Here is a 19,560-nt window from a genome sequence, read left to right as displayed (position 1 = left end):
AACATGCTGTCTGAATAATGTGTCTAACTGACCTCTCGTGCATTAATGGTGGAGACCTCTGTTATTCCTGCGACCTGTATTTCTCCCTTCGAGTCCTCTCTCAGGTCCAGAAACCCTGATGATGGATTCAGCAGGTCTCTTATCATCTCATTATAGATCTGAAACAAAAGAATTAAACAGATTAAAGACCATGCTCAGATTTCAAGATTACCATCATTGTTTATGCATTTGACATTTACATTCATGCATCTGACAGACAGACGCGTTTATCTGAGGTGACTTGCAGTGCATAAATATCAGAAGGTGCCATCTGTGACCTTTCCATTACTAGTAGCATGCTCTATCAGCTGAGCACATGGACAATGCTGTAATTTCTGAAATATGAAAGGAACTATTGACACCAGACCACTGAATTATTGAGCATTTAGTGCACACTGTAGCTGTGACGCATTAAGATTATATCTGAAGCATCCACCTCACAGCACTTCAAATTTTCATGACCAAAATACTCATTTGTAGAACTATCGATTGCAGCAATAATAATTTAATTTTAAATATAGTAATCAACACCTGTTTCAACCAATCAAAATCCAGAATCTATGGTACAAACTGTCATACACAGTATTTTCAGGATTCTAGTGAAGAGATGAATGTCAGATTTAATATTTTAGAGTATTTCAATAAGCTTCATTCAACCCGGTTTAGAACAAGGCCACATCCTGAGCAGCACCTGCGGTCACCTCAAAACACTCAATTTAAGTCATCCCAAACGTAATATTTCATCACTGACAGTGAGGTCACTGTGATCTGCCGTAAGCATGTGATAATTTTAGGGTGACGCTGACGGCATGAAAAGAATCCATTGACAGTGAAAGAGTAGAAGACCTGCTAAAGATATAGATGGATGGAAAGAGAAAAAAGAGACAGGATAAACCGGGAGGTCTGAACCTAAACCACAGAAGCTGAGAATAAAAACGCTTTCTCTCCAGGGAAGCATTCCCTTGAGCATTTGGACGGCCCAATGTAAACAGGAATCTTAATGTGAAGGTGTAAGAAAAGCAGAGGACAGGAGAGCATTGTGCTCTTTACTGAAGGTTGCTCTTTCTGTGTGTGGACGGAGTGGCTTACTCATAGGTCTGCACATCCCAAACACCCCTTTAACCTAAAGAAGTCAAACAAATCTGTGTGTTTGTGTGTGTACATTAAGATGCTAAAGCATGCTAAGTGTGAGTGCACACAGGATTATTAAAAAAACATAGACAGACAGACAGATATAACTGGGTTATAGAACACTGTAAGAGATACTGCAGTACTTTCACCATTGTAAAGGAGAAATAACACATTGTCAAACATCAGTCACTACAGAAATACTGCTGAACACACTTGTGATTGACAAAATGGGCAATGAGACATTTCGAGAAAAGAATGTGAGACAGAGAAAGAGAAAAAGAGACACTGAATTGAAGTGGTGCTGCTGTCAGCTCACACATGTGATCTCAAATGCACTCGCATCAGCTGTCAAAAACAGGACAGAGCTATTGAGTTTGAAGGCTAAACTGGAGCCCTGGAGACAAAATGTGAAAACATCTTGCACTGAAAGAGGTACCCAAGCCATATTTAGAGAACAGAATATCATATAGACTTAAGAGTAAACTTGTTGAGGGAAAAAAACATCACCTTGCAACACAGTTTTAGTATCATATACACATATATACACATATATATATATATACACACATATATATACACACATATATATATATATATATATATATATAATAGGTTTTATTACTATTTTTAAATTAGTTTTTATTTTTAGATTTTCTGTTTTCATTTTAGTTTAATTTTGTGTTTTGTCATTTTATTATATAAAATAATATAAAAATATAATATAATTTAATTGGTAATATTAGGCCTTTTTTGCAAGTCAGAAGCCATTTTTCTTTTAAGATGCAAGTTTCTAGGCTAACGCAGTAGGGGATCAGGGAAGCATGTATTTGCTTTGAGTAAACTTTGGCCAAGTCCATCACTCAGTGGGGAAACAAGCTTTCTAGTATCAATACAACATCACCGTAATCAAAGATGCTGATATAGTCGCTAAGCCGACAAGATTACCCCTCCCTCAAGCAAACAGAGCTGATAAACAGACGTGCTATCAGACGCTCGGCACGGGCCTGATGATTATCTTATCACATAACACTTAAGCTGTTACCCTTTTTTTTAATTGTTTAAAACTAAACGAAGGCAGTTGACTTTACTATGTGCATCTATTTAGCGTGCTAATAGGGTGACAGTATCTTTAAAAGTTATATATCAAATCTCCAAGTGATACAGTATGTGAGGGGAAAAAAAACAAGAGGCTGCTAAAATCCGAATCAGCAACCAAATGAAGCTCTCACCTCCAAGTAGGACATTGAGACACTGTACTGCATGTCATCACTGGTTTCTTCGATGGCTTTGAATAGGTCATTTAATGTGCGAACATAGATGCCAGGTTCTCTGTCTGTTCCCAGCATAGTGTAAGTCTTCCCACAACCTGTAGACACACACATCTGCTTATTAGGACCACAATTTAACCTTATTTTATTGCCTGACATCATACAACATCAAAACAAAAAAAAATTATAAAATAAAATAAAAATACATTTAATAAAATAAAAAATTCCTTAAACATCAAACATTTTTATTTATTATTTACATTTTATTTGCTGGATCATTCTTGCTGCCTGTGATACAGAGTTGGCGTATCACTACCTTCTGTCACTATAACAAATTCCTCGTATGTGTGAACATACCTGGCAATAAAGCTCATTCTCTCTCTTTTCATAAATGTGAACTAATTGTAGCTAATTAGCATATGTTCATCAGCATGGCATAAACGGAAGGCACAGGTGTGAGGTGAGTCACAGTGAGTGATACATAATGTTTACAGGTGGCTTTTATCCCTGTCAGGCTGAGCACAGATCTAAGCTTTATATAGCCACGGCCACAGACAGGAACAGTCAGTAAGAGTCACTCTGAGGACAGATTAGAGCATGGGAGCCACACAGACTGCTTTCCAGGAATGAACTTTTAATCAATTCAAAGCAGCATAAAAACAGGTCTTTAATTAAGGAATTTATTTTTTAGATGAAATATTACCAGATAATGTGTTCTTGACAGCTGGAATTCAGTGAGCTAGGTTAATATTTGAAATATTTAAATCATATTTTGACATCTTCAAAACATTGTGTGCTTTTTTTGTGTGTTTGTGAAATCAGTGCATGTGACTTTGTTGACTGAACCTGTTCCGTAAACAGGAAGAAAGAAGATCAGGTTGATGAGGCTTATCCATGTGCCCTTGTAGTGCCAGTTTGTCTGTGATTTTACTACTTTGGACATTTGGTCACTGCTGATGGCATTTCAGTGTAAGAACATACAAACATATATACAAAGTTTTTTTTTTATTTTTTAATTAACCAGACCAGATACGGGTCGCTTAGGATGTACCATCTCATGTTTACAAAGCAAAGTTAATGCCATTGCTGTAGTTTTGCATAATATGTAAGTACACTTTACTGAATTTAATAACCTGCTGATTTGATTTTCTCTCACACAGCTTAAATTATTTGTTTACATTATATATTGATATATATATCAAATGAGTTTGAACCGATTCATGGAAAAGAATCTAACCAGTTTACTAGCTCTAAGACGTTTTTGTAATTTAAGTTTAAATCAAAGGCACTATTAAAAGCTTGTGATAAAATTATCAAGATATAACACTTGCAAAATCATCAAAATAAAAAAAATTAAAATCAGAGGCTGTATTACAAACCTTAATTCTTGACTAAATATTTTTAAAAATTTTAATTGTTTTAGTGAAATTACCATGGTTACAAATATATAATGAAAAATCTATATATTGCCCAGCTCTTGGTACCTGTGGGTCCGTAGGCAAAAACAGTGGCGTTGTACCCAGATATGAGACCTTCAATCAAGCCTTTAGTGGTGGATCTGTACACCTCGTCCTAAGGAAAGGACAAGTTAAAAACGTTTAATTGAAGCCTTTGTGTGTATTTTCATCTTTTGTTCAACCACATAGTAAACACAAATTCACTTACATGAACACAAATGCATAAATGTGATCTCTTTGAAAAGCATGTTAACATTTGTATATACATGTACTTCACAGGCACAAACACAGAATGGGCTTGCCTGCGTGGCTGAATAATCAAAGGCCACATCAAACATATAAGTCTTCTCTCTGGATCGATGAGCTCGAAGAATATCATCTGGATCCTCCATGGGGTCCTTTAACACCACCATCTGAAAAAGAGGGAAAGAAAAACATGAATCGGAGTACATCTTATTATAGTTTTTAAATGCACTCCATTCATGCGTTTTGAGTGTATATCAAAACCATTCTAGCCTTTTACTCACTACCTGACAACACACTTTACTGGTAATCACAGCTAGCTATCAGTTAACATTAACTACAAAGGCCATTTACTTTGGTTACAGTGACACAGAGTGTCGTAACAGCACCTCTAAATAGAAATATAATAATGGATCCACATGAAAGATGCGGCTAGTGTGGTTTAAAAGTAAAAGGTGAGTGCGTCATGATTGAAGACATCAAGCCTAATTTACTTTCTATTTTTACATCTACATTTTGGAAAATGTTCCTGATGGAGGTCATTTAAGGAGCCCATGGGAGGCTTTGATGGCTCCAAATGTAACCGTGAGGCTTAATCTGGTTATATCAAGAGCACCACTCGTTCTGAAGGGCCTCAGGATTCAGAGCCAATGTTCGAGTTAGTCAGGGCTCGCGAAAACACACCCAAATCGTTTGACGACCCGTTCAAACACAAACCCCAGCTTTCTCTTTGAAACCTCTCAATTGAAATGCAGCAGAGGAGATCTGACTTTTAAAAGAGGCCAATTATAACAGCACACAATGCAAACATACAGACGTTCTCTGCAAACAGAGGAAGAGAAAAGACTGGGTGAGGAAATTAATGACAGAAAGGTGGAGACAAGGTGAAAAGGACAAAAATTGCATTGCATTTGTCTAAGGGAATGGACAAAATATTAATGCACAGATTTATATTTATGTATTATGTTGTGCTTATTACAAGAAATACACTACTGTTCAAAGGTTTGCAGTCAGTAAAACCCTTTTTGAATGAAATTAAAGGGGTCATATTATGCGATTTCATGTTTTCCTTTCTCTTTGGAGTGTTACAAGCTGTTTGTGCATAGATAAGATCCCTGAAGTTGCAAAGACTAAAGTCTCAAAACCAAAGAGATATTCTTTATAAAAGTTAAGACTCTGAGAAAAACGGCTCATTTAAACACGCCCCCACATGTCTACATCACGGTGTGGGGAGATTTGCAAAACACTGCCAAAATGTTTACGCAATGAAAGAAGGCGGAACTATTATTCTCGCTGTAGTTTTGTTGCTGCCGCTGGCGCCATGTCCTGGAGACGCTGTTTCTCGTTGTGAAAGTGAAAGTACTTTCTTTGGGCTTCCAAAAGGACACAACTAGAAATCAGTGGTTAAGTTGTATTTACAACACTGTTCCAGAACAGTTCAACCCAAATATTAGAGTGTGTGAACTGTGCAGCGCATTTTACGGAGGACTATTTCCTGATCCTGGAAGAGTAGCCTACAATGCAGGCTTGCACAAAGGCTGTTTCTATAAAGTGGGGTAATTCCAACTTTGCGTGGACAGTCTTATGCTTCTGACTCACAGCCTGTTTCTGCTATTGACTATTCAAACGCGAGTTTTGAGCGGTTGGTGAATTAACTCCCTTCTCCGAATTGGTTCTGGCTGACTGCACTTTTTTTAATTCTCCCCGCCCAAATAGGAAAGGGGGTGGACTAGTAACTATTTTAAAAGACTCCTTTCTTGAACGCTGTCGGTCTGTTTCAGTGGATGTGTTTACCAGTTTTGAAGTTCAACTTCTCCATCTTGACTGGAACGGTCCTGTTTTATTAGGGGTGTTTTACCGTCCCCCTCATTCAGCAAAGGACTTCATACAGACGTTTACTGAATTTATCAGCAATATTGCCATCAAGTACGACCGCTTTTTATTAGTGGGCGATTTTAACATCCATGTATGCTGTCAGTCAAACTTGTTATCAAAGGAGTTTTCTCAATCTTATTGACTCTTTTAGTTTGGTTCAGTGGATAAAGGACTCCACTCATGTTCAGGGCCATATTTTGGATCTTGTACTCTCTCATGGGTTTGCCGTTTCTGATATTGAGATATCTGATTTTGAGATGAACTTGAGCTTGAACTAATCCTTGACCCCTTTAATACTTTTATTCAACAAGGATGCATTAAATTGATTAGAAGGTGGTAAATGGTAAAGACGTTTATAAAGTTATGAAAGATTTCTAAATGCAGCCTTGCTAAGCTTAAGAGATTTCTTTCAAAAAGCATGAAAATGTATAGTACAATAGCTGACATTGTTAACCTGATTATCTCATTTAAGAAAGCATCTTCCAAGAATATCAATGCACATGAGTCAGATGTGTCTCATGCATGTGTGTGGTTGTTTGTGAGGGGTTTATTTACGTTAAGTGCAGTTTTCGTGCTCTAAGCCATATGGTGCATGATTTTATGTTATCTCACCATTCACACAGTGACAGCTGTAGAGTGGCAGCTTGGCCAGTCTTAATGTTCTTAAGACACAAGTGCCAGTATAGTTTACGTGGCACGAGCGAATGACACACTGTAATCAGTACTGGGTCACTGATCAGGTTCCACTCACCTGAAATGGTCCCTGCTCTTGATAAAGGCTAATACTGTACACCTACTGTATGTTCTCGTGTAATACCAATGTTGGACAGAGGGTCCAACAGAGTGGAAGCATGAGTGGTCTGACCATGACTGTGCTAACACCTTTAATAAAATAATCACAAGTTTAAGAAAAAAAAAACAAAAAAAAAACCTGTGTTCTTCAGGGGTAAATAAAAATCCGCACTTTCTCTTCACCAGATATAGTTAGTCCCTCAGACATGAGAAGCTCTGTGTCATCATTAAACAGACGTATAACATGCATTGTACGGTAAAAGCACATTCATCTTCCACTGGTCTTTTAATTACTTTTCTTGCAAGAGCCCCTGGGTGTAGTTTTAATCATAGCAAATAAACCCTGTGACAATCAATGTACCTTAAGGACCAATGGGAAAGACAAGCTACTATCAGTGTCCTGTCCAAAAGACGATTGCTGCTAAGCAACTATTCCATTAAGATATAAAAGACAGTTAACGGGAAAGTACATGTAATGAGATCACAGGCTAACAACTGTACAATATATAGTGCAAGAAGTACATGAAATCTCAGGTAGCTGGAATTTACTTGAGGATGTTTTTTCATGCATTTCATACATCCATAACTGTGTAGGGTATTTTTTTATTTATTGATGAAAACATTTGGAGAGAAAAAAAAATCAATATTCAAATGTATGGATCAAAAATAATCAGAACATTAGCTTGTAGTGAAAAAAAACATTTAAAATCTGAATTCTGCATAGCAATTAGATGAAAGCAAGTTAAGAATTTTTACTTAAGTCTGATGTTTATCCCTGACCAAACAATAACAAACAAAACAAAAATAACAGCAAAGCAAAACAAAAAACAAACAAAGCAAAGCAAAGGAAAACAAAAACTTCGTTGACATCTCTTCTGGAACTCTAGATGGATGCTATTTTTTAAATGAATTTTATATCTAAAATACCTAAAACATAATTCATAAAACAGCTAAATCTCCTAAAGCAACCTCAGGGCATTAAAATTTGGAACATTTAATCTTAAATAATCTGTTCAAAACATAGCAATGCTGGCCGATGTTGGCAATAACACAAGCCTGTCTGTGACCAATGAGAATCAGTGGTCAACCATCTGAAACCAGCTGTTTCTAAGGTCCCCCCTCTCAATCTCACTGCCACAAAGGAGGCCCCATTAAGGGCTGCAGGTTATTCGGGAAAGCCATCTTTGGTTTCCACCTGCATAAAGGACAGAGGGCATTCACCTGGCCAGACGCTAACTGCTCCACTAGTCCACTGACTAATTCATACATTCATAAAGATGACATGAGAACTCAAAGAGCCTTTAGGCATCATTACACTACTACACAATACTTTATGAAATGGCAAATGATACCCCAGTTTCGTTGAGAAGGCAGCAGTGGCCAATGTAACCATGCTAACACACATATCTGCAACATTTGAGTTAGTGCACAAAAACAAAACAAGCTATATGCGTGAATATAGAGTGCTAAAATTAAAAGCGAAGCATGGTCGTGAAATATTAAATGGCGTCAAAGATCAGCCAGGGTCTGCACAACAGCCTGCTAATGCACCGACATGAAATCAATTAGCAATATGGTGTTATTTAAATAAGCACAAAGAATGGCATAGTCGTTAGGGGCGACAGTCCAAGTCATCCAGGCAGATGGAGTTACCAATTAACCGCGGGGTGAAGATTAGCAGCAAAGGGAGGTGAATATTGGGATCTATCCAGCTTATTAAAACACAGCAGTGGTCATAATGCATCAGAAAGGAGGTGGACTGGTTGTGTCGGCTCCTGCAGAATGGACTCACAGAACTAATGTGACTCCATAAAAAAATTAAATTAAAATTCCGAGATCAGATTCAGTCAGATTCACTCCATAAAATTAGAAGAGATTTAAGCAAGGAAGTCATCTTTCAAAGTGTGAGGCTCTCGTTAAACTTTTTTTTTCTGTTCTGAAAAAAAAAAAGTGTTTCCAATTATTTCTTTTGACACAAGACATTAAAGGGGACTTATTATGCAAAAATCACTTTTATAAGGCGTTTTTGAACACAGTGTGTGAAAACAACCAGCCTATAATGATAAAAATCTACCCACTCATTTTTTAATAAAACCAATAAATGATGAACAGTCTCTCCAAAAGAGATTCCCCTTCTGTTCACGTCACCGAGGGGAAATTTGTGACGCTCTCTGCCCTATTATCATAAGCACAGCCCTGAGTGATCCGCCATTACTGGAGATATATACAGAGTCAGCGCCAAAGAGGCATTACAAGCATTGTGTTTTGGGATGCACTAATAAACATAGGAGTCGCCATAATCTCCCCCATCTGAGCCAAGGACACTGTGGTTAAATTTCATTTTCAAAGGAAATATCAGGGAAAAAAATCGATAATGTCCCCTAAATGTTTAGGAATCAATACCAAAGCTTTATGTGCGAACGTCCGCTCCAGACAAAGTAAGTATCATGCGTTTGTTTTCCAAATTGCCTTTCTGAAAGAGCTTCTTGGCACTCTGTAAGGCTAATTGCTAAAGCTATCATTGTCTCTGCCTGTTTTCACTGATGCTGCCTTCAAGTGCTACCAGAATGATCGTGAATAGGAATGTGGTAGTTAAAAGTTGCATATGAAAGCAACGTGAGTCGATCGCTTGAAGTTCACTTGCACATAATCAGAAGTGGGACTTATAAAGTTTGTGATAGCATGAGACCAACTATGTTGTTATTTTTATCCCGTCGTGCATGTAATTCATAAACGCAAATTTATTATGCACAATATAATCAGATGACTGACTTTGAAACACAGTATGTTTTCTGTAAAGATAACAGGCTTGTACTAATAGGGGAATGTTTATTCGGCGTGTCTATTTACACTAAGTGCAAATGGCCCGCCTTGTTGGCAAAGGCTATTTACACTAACTCCGCCCACCAATGTGTGATTGGGTTAGTCAACACTAAAAAAAGACGCTCGTTCAGCATCAGTTTCAGTGGTGTAGATGGTAAGGCTTGTTGACGCGATTGACACGAGTTCGAATCTGCCTTTTGCCAAACTTTTTTTCTCCCTTTTCAAATCTCATATCCCATCGGAAAGGCATTTATTTTCAATAAGAATGAAGGAAATAATCAAAAAGTTGAAAATAAAAGTATCGTGTAGGGTAGGTGTAGGGAGGGCTTTATTGTCCCAATAAGGTGACATCCATTTAATAATTTGAATTAAAACTATAATTTACACTCAATACGTTATTATTGCGTACCGTTTTATAATGCACTACAATACTGAGGTGCAGATAATTGCCACTATTTGCAATAAGTAGTATAAATAGCAGAACATCTTGCTATTTTAACAGTGTGAATAGAATCTATAGGTATTTACACTTAATGTAAATAGTATCTATTGCTAAGAAAATATGCTATTTGCACTTAGTGTGCGTTTATTTGCAAAGGCTAGCACTTCTAATGCCGGAGCTTGAGCTCTTGAAGCTCCTCCCTCTTCTCTGGGAGCACCAGCTCATTTGCATTAAAGCAACATACTCAAAACTAACGCGTTTTGGCTCATACCCTAAAAGTGGCAATTTTAACAAGCTATAAAAATTATCTGTGGGGTATTTTGAGCTAAAACTTCACATATACACTCTGGGGACTTCAGAGACTTATTTTACATCTTATAAAAAGGGGCATAATAGGTCCCCTTTAATATAAATATCATTTTAACTCTTTAAAGCTAATAAGAAATAGGCAAAAAAAACAGGTTAAAAACCATAAGGAAACTGAAAAAAAAAACAGGAAAAATAATCAAATAAAGTAAAAAAATTCAGGAAAGAAAAAAACATGAATAAATAATTAATTAGTAATAAATAATACAGAAATCAATACCAATAAATACATTAGATATAAAATAAATAAAATTTAATAAAATAATAACGTAAAGTACTTTCAAGTAAAATAAAATTTAATTTTGATGCCATGGTCTGAAAAAAATATAGTAAATAAGCTGCTATGGTGTTGTGGGTAATGCTAGCAGTCTTGATTAACTATATTTAAAATACTACAAAATGCAGCAGCCTTCTGTCATTTTAAAGTACAGTGCGTAATTTCTGTGCCATTATTTCCCAATGACTCCTCTCATCTTTCATTATTCCCACAAACAGATACTTTCACCCCAAACTCATATCATTTGTTGAGGCAAAATTGCATTTTTGCCTTGCTCAAAAAACCCCCCCAAAATAACAGAGCTGTGGTTTTGGTGCTGATCTGCACGTCTGAAACACATGAACAACCACACAGCTCGAAATGTTTTTGTGTTTGACTGAGCAGGATAAACCCTAGAGAGAACAGGGTGAGCCTCTTAATGAATAAAACTTTACTGACAGGTAAACAGAGAAAGAGAGAGAAAAACAAGGCAGAGAAAATGAAAGAGAAAGATGAGATACTGAGCGGTTACATGAAGCCAGTGATGAGGACACAGATATGAGGAGGTGTCAGATTGACCCACAATTATGCAATAACTTGACAGAGGCAGACAGAGTGATACGATCCGTTCATATTACTGATCCAGGCATTGTGATGTGTGTAAACTCAGCCATGCTTTATCATAAGAGAGTTTGGTTCTCTAAGGCATCACCTATGAGTCACTGATAAAGCTGTGATGTAACACAGGCCATACGATGCTACCCTGGGAAATAAAACCCTTAGCAGCAAATCCACTGAAGTCAACCTGACTCGAGCAGCTCAAGGGATATGAAACCACCAGCCTGGCACTACTGAAACATGCACACGAGAAATTAAAACATTATTCCTATGATGTGGAAATGAATCCAGGGATTATTTCATTGTTCACACTGCACACAAAGCTATGTGATGAAGATGTCTAGGATTAAAACATATCTATATATATTAAATTTATATGGGACATAGGATTTTTTTTATTTTAATTTTTTTATTGTATGACCTATTGAATTGTTTGAATATACTGTATATAAACTTCTAGAAAATGTAGATTCTTTTGAGTAAATTATTATAATGTATACTGTATAATGTATATATTTATACATGTAAAATGTTAATATTTTTTAATATCTTGTGGGCCACTATATGGGCAAAGAGCAGACAAAAATTGGTGAAAAATGACCTTGAGTCACATATGGCAAGTGAGTCAGGCTTTAAGATGAGATTTCAGCCATCTGAGATGCTGAAGATCAGTGGACAGATGTTTATCTTTATGTGTCTCTCCATCATGTGCAGGTTACTGTTTGCTCATGTATCCATAGAGATGCATGTGTGTGCATGCTGATGATAAAGCATGCATGAATGCAGGTGTGTTTGCGCTGACATCTATATGTGCATCTCTTCCAGATACTGTCCCCTCCCTTAATTGTGTAACGCTAGTTGTCATGGCTACAGAGAAGCGGGTGTGGATCGACTCAGGCACCTGTTGCTATTAGCCTGATGGAGAATGGTGATTAGAGGGGGCAGCTGTAGCTCTAGAGGGGCCTCACTGGGGAAGACACACACACACACACAGGAACAGAGTCACACACATTGCGAGCAATATATCATTGACAGATGGCTATTCTGCTCCAATGGTTAGGGTTAGAGAAAAAATAGACCCTTAATCATAGCAAGAAGAGCAGAAAGGAGGGAAGAGAAGAGCAGAAGAGATGCGTTTGTTACTAAACACAAAGATGCACAAAGTGCATCTTCTGTCTTGTCCCATTCAATCTCTATTAAAACCTTGAGATGAATAGATCACACAAACATTTAAATTACCGTTATATACTGTTATTTATTATTAATATATTTATTGCTGATCACAAAAACATAAATTCACATTTTTATCATTATATAAGTTAAAAATCATTGTACTGCTTGATATTTTTGTGGAAAATGCGATACATTATTTTTCAGAATTCTTTGATGATTTGAAACCTCAAAAGAACAGCATTTATTTGAAATAGAAATGTTTCACAACATTATAAATGTCTTTTGCTGTCACTTTTGATTAATTTAATGCATTCTTGCTCAATAAAAGTATTAATTTCTTTAAAAAAAAAAACTTACTTTTCACAAACTTAAATCTGCTAAATTTAAATCTGTTCCTTACATAAGATATCATATGACTTCAGAAGACTCTTGAATATAGCACACAAGTTGGACAATTATAGTACTAAAAAAGAAGACACTGACTTGACATTGTTAAATATTTCTCTGTTCGTGTTCTACAGAATAAAGTCAAATGAGTTTGAAAAAAACAACAAATAACAGAATTCTCACTTTTAGGACTAAAGCCCGAGACACACTGCACAATAATCGGCTGTCCCAGACGAAAGACTGGCATCGTGAAACAATTGCGGCAATTTCTGATTCGCCACGATTGTTTCCCGATGCCAATCTTCTGTCTGGGCCAGCCGAAAATCATGAAGTGTGTCTCGGGCTTAAAATAATAATCATTCCTTCAATAAGAAGATCCCGCTAGGATCTTTAGGATCTTCACATGGCATTTAATTAATACACACACACATAGACAAACGTGTCAAATTTCCTTCACACCTTTAATGACCCTTAATGAGTTTGGTCACAGCAGCTGCAGGTGTGATGCCACATTATATATTAGGCAGATCAGTTTCACACTTCAACAGATGACACATCACTGTCCTCGCCAATAAGTCAAAGGTGGAGGGAACATTACTTTCTGGAGATATGAGAAACTACACCACAAGACCAATGAACATTTCTTAAATAACAATAAAAGGAAATTTTCTAATTATTTAAATAAAATAAAATAAAAAGTTATCAGTGTGATGAATGAAGGTATGGTTGACCTTTTCTGGAAAAAAAACATGAACCTTTTTGTTGTCCCTCAGAAGCAGAATCAATAGTTATCTTTTTAACCTTCATCAAGAAACTCTGTGCAACAAGGCAGGCATCCATGACACCTGTCTGAACATGAGGTTTCTGTTCCATGCTGTGCTCTGGAAATAGGGCAAGCGATCCATAGAGTCGTCCACTCTGCATACGTGACGTCTGCAAGCCTGACGTACAAGGCAGCATCAAACAATAGGTCCAAACACAAACCGTGCAGCTCTGAGTCTTGAAAAGGCGGTGACCTTTGAGTGGCCCTTTCAAAGCCAAGAGCTGTGCTTTGAGAAGGTGAAAGCTATCTGATGGGCCAGCCACCCCCTTCATTCCACTCTTTCATTTCATCATTCCTTCTTTCCTTCTCCGACACGGTACCCCAACAATGGTGTCTCCTCTTACAAGGGCCTTGAGTGCCTCCTCTGTTCTAGTGCTGCCAACCTGATACAAGCTACTTGGCGATGCTTGTTCCTTTACTTTTTTAACATCACCCGTCTGTAGGTCACTTTGTGCTGGGCTATGCAAGGCTAAACTAGCCGGCTGTAAACATGCTTCTGCAACACAGAAGTTCTGCAACACAGTATGGAAAAAAGCAGTAGGTCAAATACGTTGGGTTGGGTGTCCAAATACGTCATTTTCAAGAAACAGTACTGAATAATATCTGGATAGTGTACTGCAAATAAAAGGAACTTTAGGATTTAACAAGTTAACTAATCTGGACAGCTCAAGTGCTATACTGGTACCATTTTTCTTTTTTTATGGTTAAATTGTACTTGGTTTAACAACACTTGGGTAAATTCAACATAGGGTTACTGGTCATTTCGAGCATACATGAACCTAAGTGGCAGTAAAACGCCAACAACATTTTTTTTTCTTTATCATTCTGATTACAGGAGCCAATTATGAATTAATAAGGACTTATTTTCCCATGGTCCCTTAACAATACGTCATTGTGGCCTCGAATACAAATTTACCATAGTGCATGATTTGTAAACTAATACATTTTGATGATTGCATCATGTAATCAGCTCCATATGTATGGCTTTTCTGATGTAGTAAACTTGCTCGGTAGCTCACCCGGTACAGCAATGCACTTGAATTGTACTTTCACAAATCCCGTAAACCACATGCTACTATAAAATAACTCAAATACTTGTAGAAGCGAGATACAGTGGCAAGGTTGCTTCATGAAAAGCTTTTTATCTCGTTTGCTTTTGATAAATCTATCATTTGTCAAACACGATAGAGCATTAACATTTTAACGCCACTTAACAGACATTTAATTTCTGATACACTGAGATACGAACAACAAACAACTTCTGTTGTGGACAAAACTGAACACATGCACTTTTAGTGCCACTCACTGGAAATTGCACTTTGAAAGAGTTGTGAACCATGCAAGAAGCTATGTGCAACATGCACGTTTTTCAGTAAACATGGGTTAGTATTTATACTACAATCTTGCATACCTAAAGTATGTACTTCAAACTAAGATTCAGTGTATACAATTACAATAATAATTTGACAGTCATAATTGAGTCTAAAGCTAGCCAAAGTTAAGACAACGACAATAACAGTGGCTGTTCCAGTAAAACACAAGCCAACTGTGAAATATTGGAATATTTATCAAAATGCAAAGGGACTGAAATGGAGTCTTGGTTTTATGTTAGTCTTGGCTTTGGCAGTGTGGTTGCATTTGCATTGTCCTTGGCCTAAGTACTGTTTCCTGGCAACTTGGTCAAAACACTATAAAGATGGAGTCCATAACACTCTTCTAATCTCAATACAGTCTCAATATCATTGGCACTGACTCAAAAATCAAAATCATGCACTGAAGAAGTTCTTGCTCTACTTGTGCGTCAACATTTAAGTTACACACCAACGCATCAGGTCAAGGCGGAAAAACATCACCGAATAAACAGGCCCTGACATGCCTGGGAATGAGCAGGGGAGTCACCGATACAATTCGAGCAGAGATTAAACCGGAGGTAAAAACTTCAGAAACTTAATGGCCTCTGACAAACAATAAATCCTTGTTGGCATCAGAGCCAATATTTCTTGAGTCTCAAGCTGATCTCCATTCTCTGATGAGCTTTAAAGTTAATACAATGAAAGGAGGTTAAACACAACTGGACATGCACGTACAAGTGGTGCCCTGTACTACTGCATCTTATTTTCCTGAGATTACCTTGGCATTTATACAGCTTCACAGCTGGGACGATCGGCATCCACCCAGTGCAGAATGAGGTCAGAGGTCACTTTCAGGTCAAGACATGGAGGTCAGCATTGCACAACAAAGTGGGACATGACCGATGGCTGAGACCACATCACAGAGATTTGCACCCTGAGGTCTAGACAGTTTAAGTGTTTTGACAACAAACTTTTGCACAGAGCGCAGTAAAAGACAAAAACAACAGCGCAGGCTGTACTAACACCAAAGGGACAACATTTCCACATAACACTGTACGACTGGCAGTTAAGGAATCCAAACTTTGGAGCCTGTCATACATTAGATACAACTACAAAATGATGAAAATTATGATAATTACTACAAGGAGCACTGCACTAGAGGGTTTGATTCCCAGTGAAAGCAAGTGATGAAAAAAGAAAAAAAGAATTGTGTACCTTGAATGTAATGCAAGTTGCTGTGGTTAAGTGTTTGCTATATGCATTAATGTAAATGTAAGATTAGAAACCAAAGTTGTAAAAATAAAAAATAAAAAAGAAGAAGTTATATTTATATTTAATAAAGAGTATTTTCTCAGATTTTTACTTTATTTTTTATTAACTGGCTAAATGGCATTCAAGCATAGATTAAAAAAATCAGTAGCAACTGGGTAAATGGCAGTGTTTATGTGTGTGTAGTTATTTTATATTTATTTTAGATCAATTTAAATTTCAAAATATATTAAATAGTGATATCATTACCAAAAATAATTACCACCAAATAATCCACTGGCAATACAGAAACAAACAGAAAATAGCAAACAGAAAATTACTTGCAGATTAAATATTTCACATAGAAAAAAAAATTAAAAAACACACACTCCATAGCTGTTTGAACTCAAAACAAAAAGAAACCTTCAGTGGGGCTTCACACTGAGCTGAAAGGGTCCAGCTGCGGTTTCTCTGGACTCCGATCACATATAATCTGGAACGTGATGAGTTATTGTATTTGGCTGAGCAGGCTCCATCACCAGTGTTTTGTCCTGTCTGCTTGGGTCAGTATGACCTTACACAACTGTTCTTGTGAGAAACTTATCCAGAATAATATAAAAAATGACATGACGATGACAGCAACTCTTCACAAGTCTCACTGCTGAGTATTATCTTTCCCAAGGAAAAGGACATCAAAGTATAACCTCCTCCCCAAACCAGGATACCCCACCTTGACGATCACTCGCATGCTCCGAGCCCAGCCTCACACACACACCTACCTTTCAGCAGCAGGAGAAACAACATGCTTCCTCCCTATGGGACACAAATGATGAGAAAAAACAATCTGCCTCGCGCTCATTTTGGCTAACAAGTGCAAAAACGCGAGACAAATGTGAGCCTCATTATGAATGAGCATGCAGAGTCCAGAGCAAGATAATACCAAATAACAGCCCATAATAAGCCCTCCAAGACCACAGAGAGCTTCAAAACAGCTTTATTACCTCAGATAGCAGTGACTAACACTGCTGAGTGCTCTTCTGAGAATGGAGAAGCTCAATGCAACCTGAGAGCTTCTCGAGTCCCTCTTTCTATCTACAGGCATATAGCTATCTATCTATTGCAGTACATAAATCAAATACGATAATCTGCCATTTTTAGGCCACTCGAGACCAACTTGATACGCATGGGTCACTGATTAAAAATTGTTGATAATAAAGTTGTGTGAGACTCATTGGGGAGGCCATGTTTATGTGGTGCCACTGTCACCTAAAGTGATGGAGATTTTAGCATCTCTAGTGCAGTGGTTCTTAACCTGGGGGCCACTAGATGGCGCTAGGGGGGCCGCAAAGAAATTCTAGAACATGAAAATTATTTTTAAAAATTATTTTACCTGTATGTAAGTCAGGAATGTCCTATGATGCATTTAAAAAAATATAAATATTTAAAAAATAATTATAAAATAATATTAAATTATACGCAGCACACTACGCTGAAACTTCACCAAACTGTTGACGTACTAGTGAACACGACATGAACATGCTGATAAATGCTAAGACTATTTAAAATTGACAAGTTTTTAGACAGAGGATGCAGTGTCTCAGCTGAGAAGGTAAATACAGAAGAGCCCAGCGTGAAAAAAAAACAAAACTGCGTAAATTTGACGACTGGTACATAAAGTATGGCTTTATGGAATATAGTGACGGCAGACCACAGTGCACACTGTGCTTGAAGATTTTATACGTTGAAGCACAGAAACCATATAAACTCAACCAACATCACGACAATACCTGAGAAAGTACAGCAAGCATCGTATCTTGCAGCCCTGCGAATAGCCAAATGTAAAAAGCCTCACACGATCGGGGAGGAATTAATACTAATATTAATTCCAGCAGCAGTGGATATGTGCCGAGTGATGGTCGGGGAGGAGGCCGCGAATAAGATTAAATCCATACCGCTGTCCAACGATACAGTAAGCAGGCGGATCAAAGACATCTCTTTTGATGTGGAATCTCAACTGACCGAAAGATTACGATCGTGTGAGCAGTTTACGCTTCAGCTTGGTGCGCAGTTATTAGTGTACGTTCGATAATTATGGGACAGTAAAATTATGGAAGATTTTTTATTTTCAAAAGAACTCGAGGGGAGAGCCACAGGTGAGGAAATTTTCAAAACGTTGGACACTTTTATGGTAGAAGAAAATCTGAGTTGGGAAAAATGCGTGTCTGTTTGCACTGATGGTGCGGCAGCAATGACTGGGCACAGGAGTGGAGTTGTCGCCCGAATTCAAGCCATAAATCCAACGATCGCAGCCACTCGCTGTATGCTTCATCGTCAAGCACTTGCATCAAAGTCAATGGAACCCGACCTGCATGATGTGTAGGAAGGAGAAGTAGCGGCTGTCAACTTCGTGAAGTCAAGACGCTGAAGTCTTCGCAAAACTATGCACAGAGATGGGAGCAGCTCATGATCGGCAACTGTTCCATTCAGAGGTGCGGTGGCTCTCACTTGGAAAGGTTTTAGAGCGAGTGTTTGAACTGAGACGTGAGCTTCATGATTTTTTAAAAGAACACAAACCTGATCTAGAACTGTTTTTTCTGACCAACAGTGGATGGCAAAACTAGCCTACCTTGCAGACATTTTCAGTCTCAATGGACTGAATCTCTCCATTCAGGGATGTTATTCCACAATACTGGAGGCAAGTGACAAAATAAATGCATTCTGGAGAAAAATTGACCTGTGGGTACGTAAACTACAAAGAGGCATAACTGACATGTTTCCAAATATATTTGAATTTTTGGATACAAACTGAATGGTAGTGGACTTCATGCTCAACATCATTACCAGTCACCTCACCTCACGCTACTTCACAGACATTGACATGGAGAAATATGACTGGGTTCGAGATCCCTTTTCTTGTGATGTGATAGCCAGTGGCCTCAGTGGAAAGGCTGAAGGGATGAGATTTCATCAGGAGGGCCCAGCAGAATTTTGGCCTACAGTTGAAAAGGAGTACAAGGAGGTTGCTCTTCAGGCCATGAGAATATTGCTGCCTTTCCCAACAACATACCTTTGTGAGACATCTTTCTCAGCCATGATGGCAATAAAGACAAAATACAGGGCACGGCTTAATGTGGAAGATGACTCGAGAGTTTGCCTGTCCCCAATAACACCCAGAATTGATAAGCTCTGCAGAAAAAGACAGTCTCACCCTTCCCACTGAGGCAGGTTGTGTGTAGCTACTTGAACAGTAGCTACTAAATTGATGTG

General features: G+C 37.8%; 1 protein-coding gene across 1 annotated transcript in view; it reads right to left on the bottom strand.

The window, feature by feature from the left end:
• The window catches only part of LOC306857316 (kinesin-like protein KIF19), a 45,108-nt gene that overhangs the window by 14,894 nt on the left and 10,654 nt on the right, over positions 1–19,560 (bottom strand). The window contains exons 3-6 of the mRNA XM_079397211.1: positions 4,198–4,308; positions 3,923–4,010; positions 2,400–2,536; positions 33–158 (exon numbers count right to left, since the gene is read on the bottom strand). Coding sequence (XP_079253337.1) covers positions 33–158; positions 2,400–2,536; positions 3,923–4,010; positions 4,198–4,308 — 462 coding nt within the window. The remainder of the gene's footprint in view (positions 1–32; positions 159–2,399; positions 2,537–3,922; positions 4,011–4,197; positions 4,309–19,560) is intronic.

This window comes from Barbus barbus (assembly GCF_936440315.1).
Source record: "Barbus barbus genome assembly, chromosome: 38".
NCBI classification, from domain to species: domain Eukaryota; kingdom Metazoa; phylum Chordata; class Actinopteri; order Cypriniformes; family Cyprinidae; genus Barbus; species Barbus barbus.
Note: the sequence above shows the minus strand (reverse complement) of the source record. Positions and strands in the feature narration are given on the sequence as shown.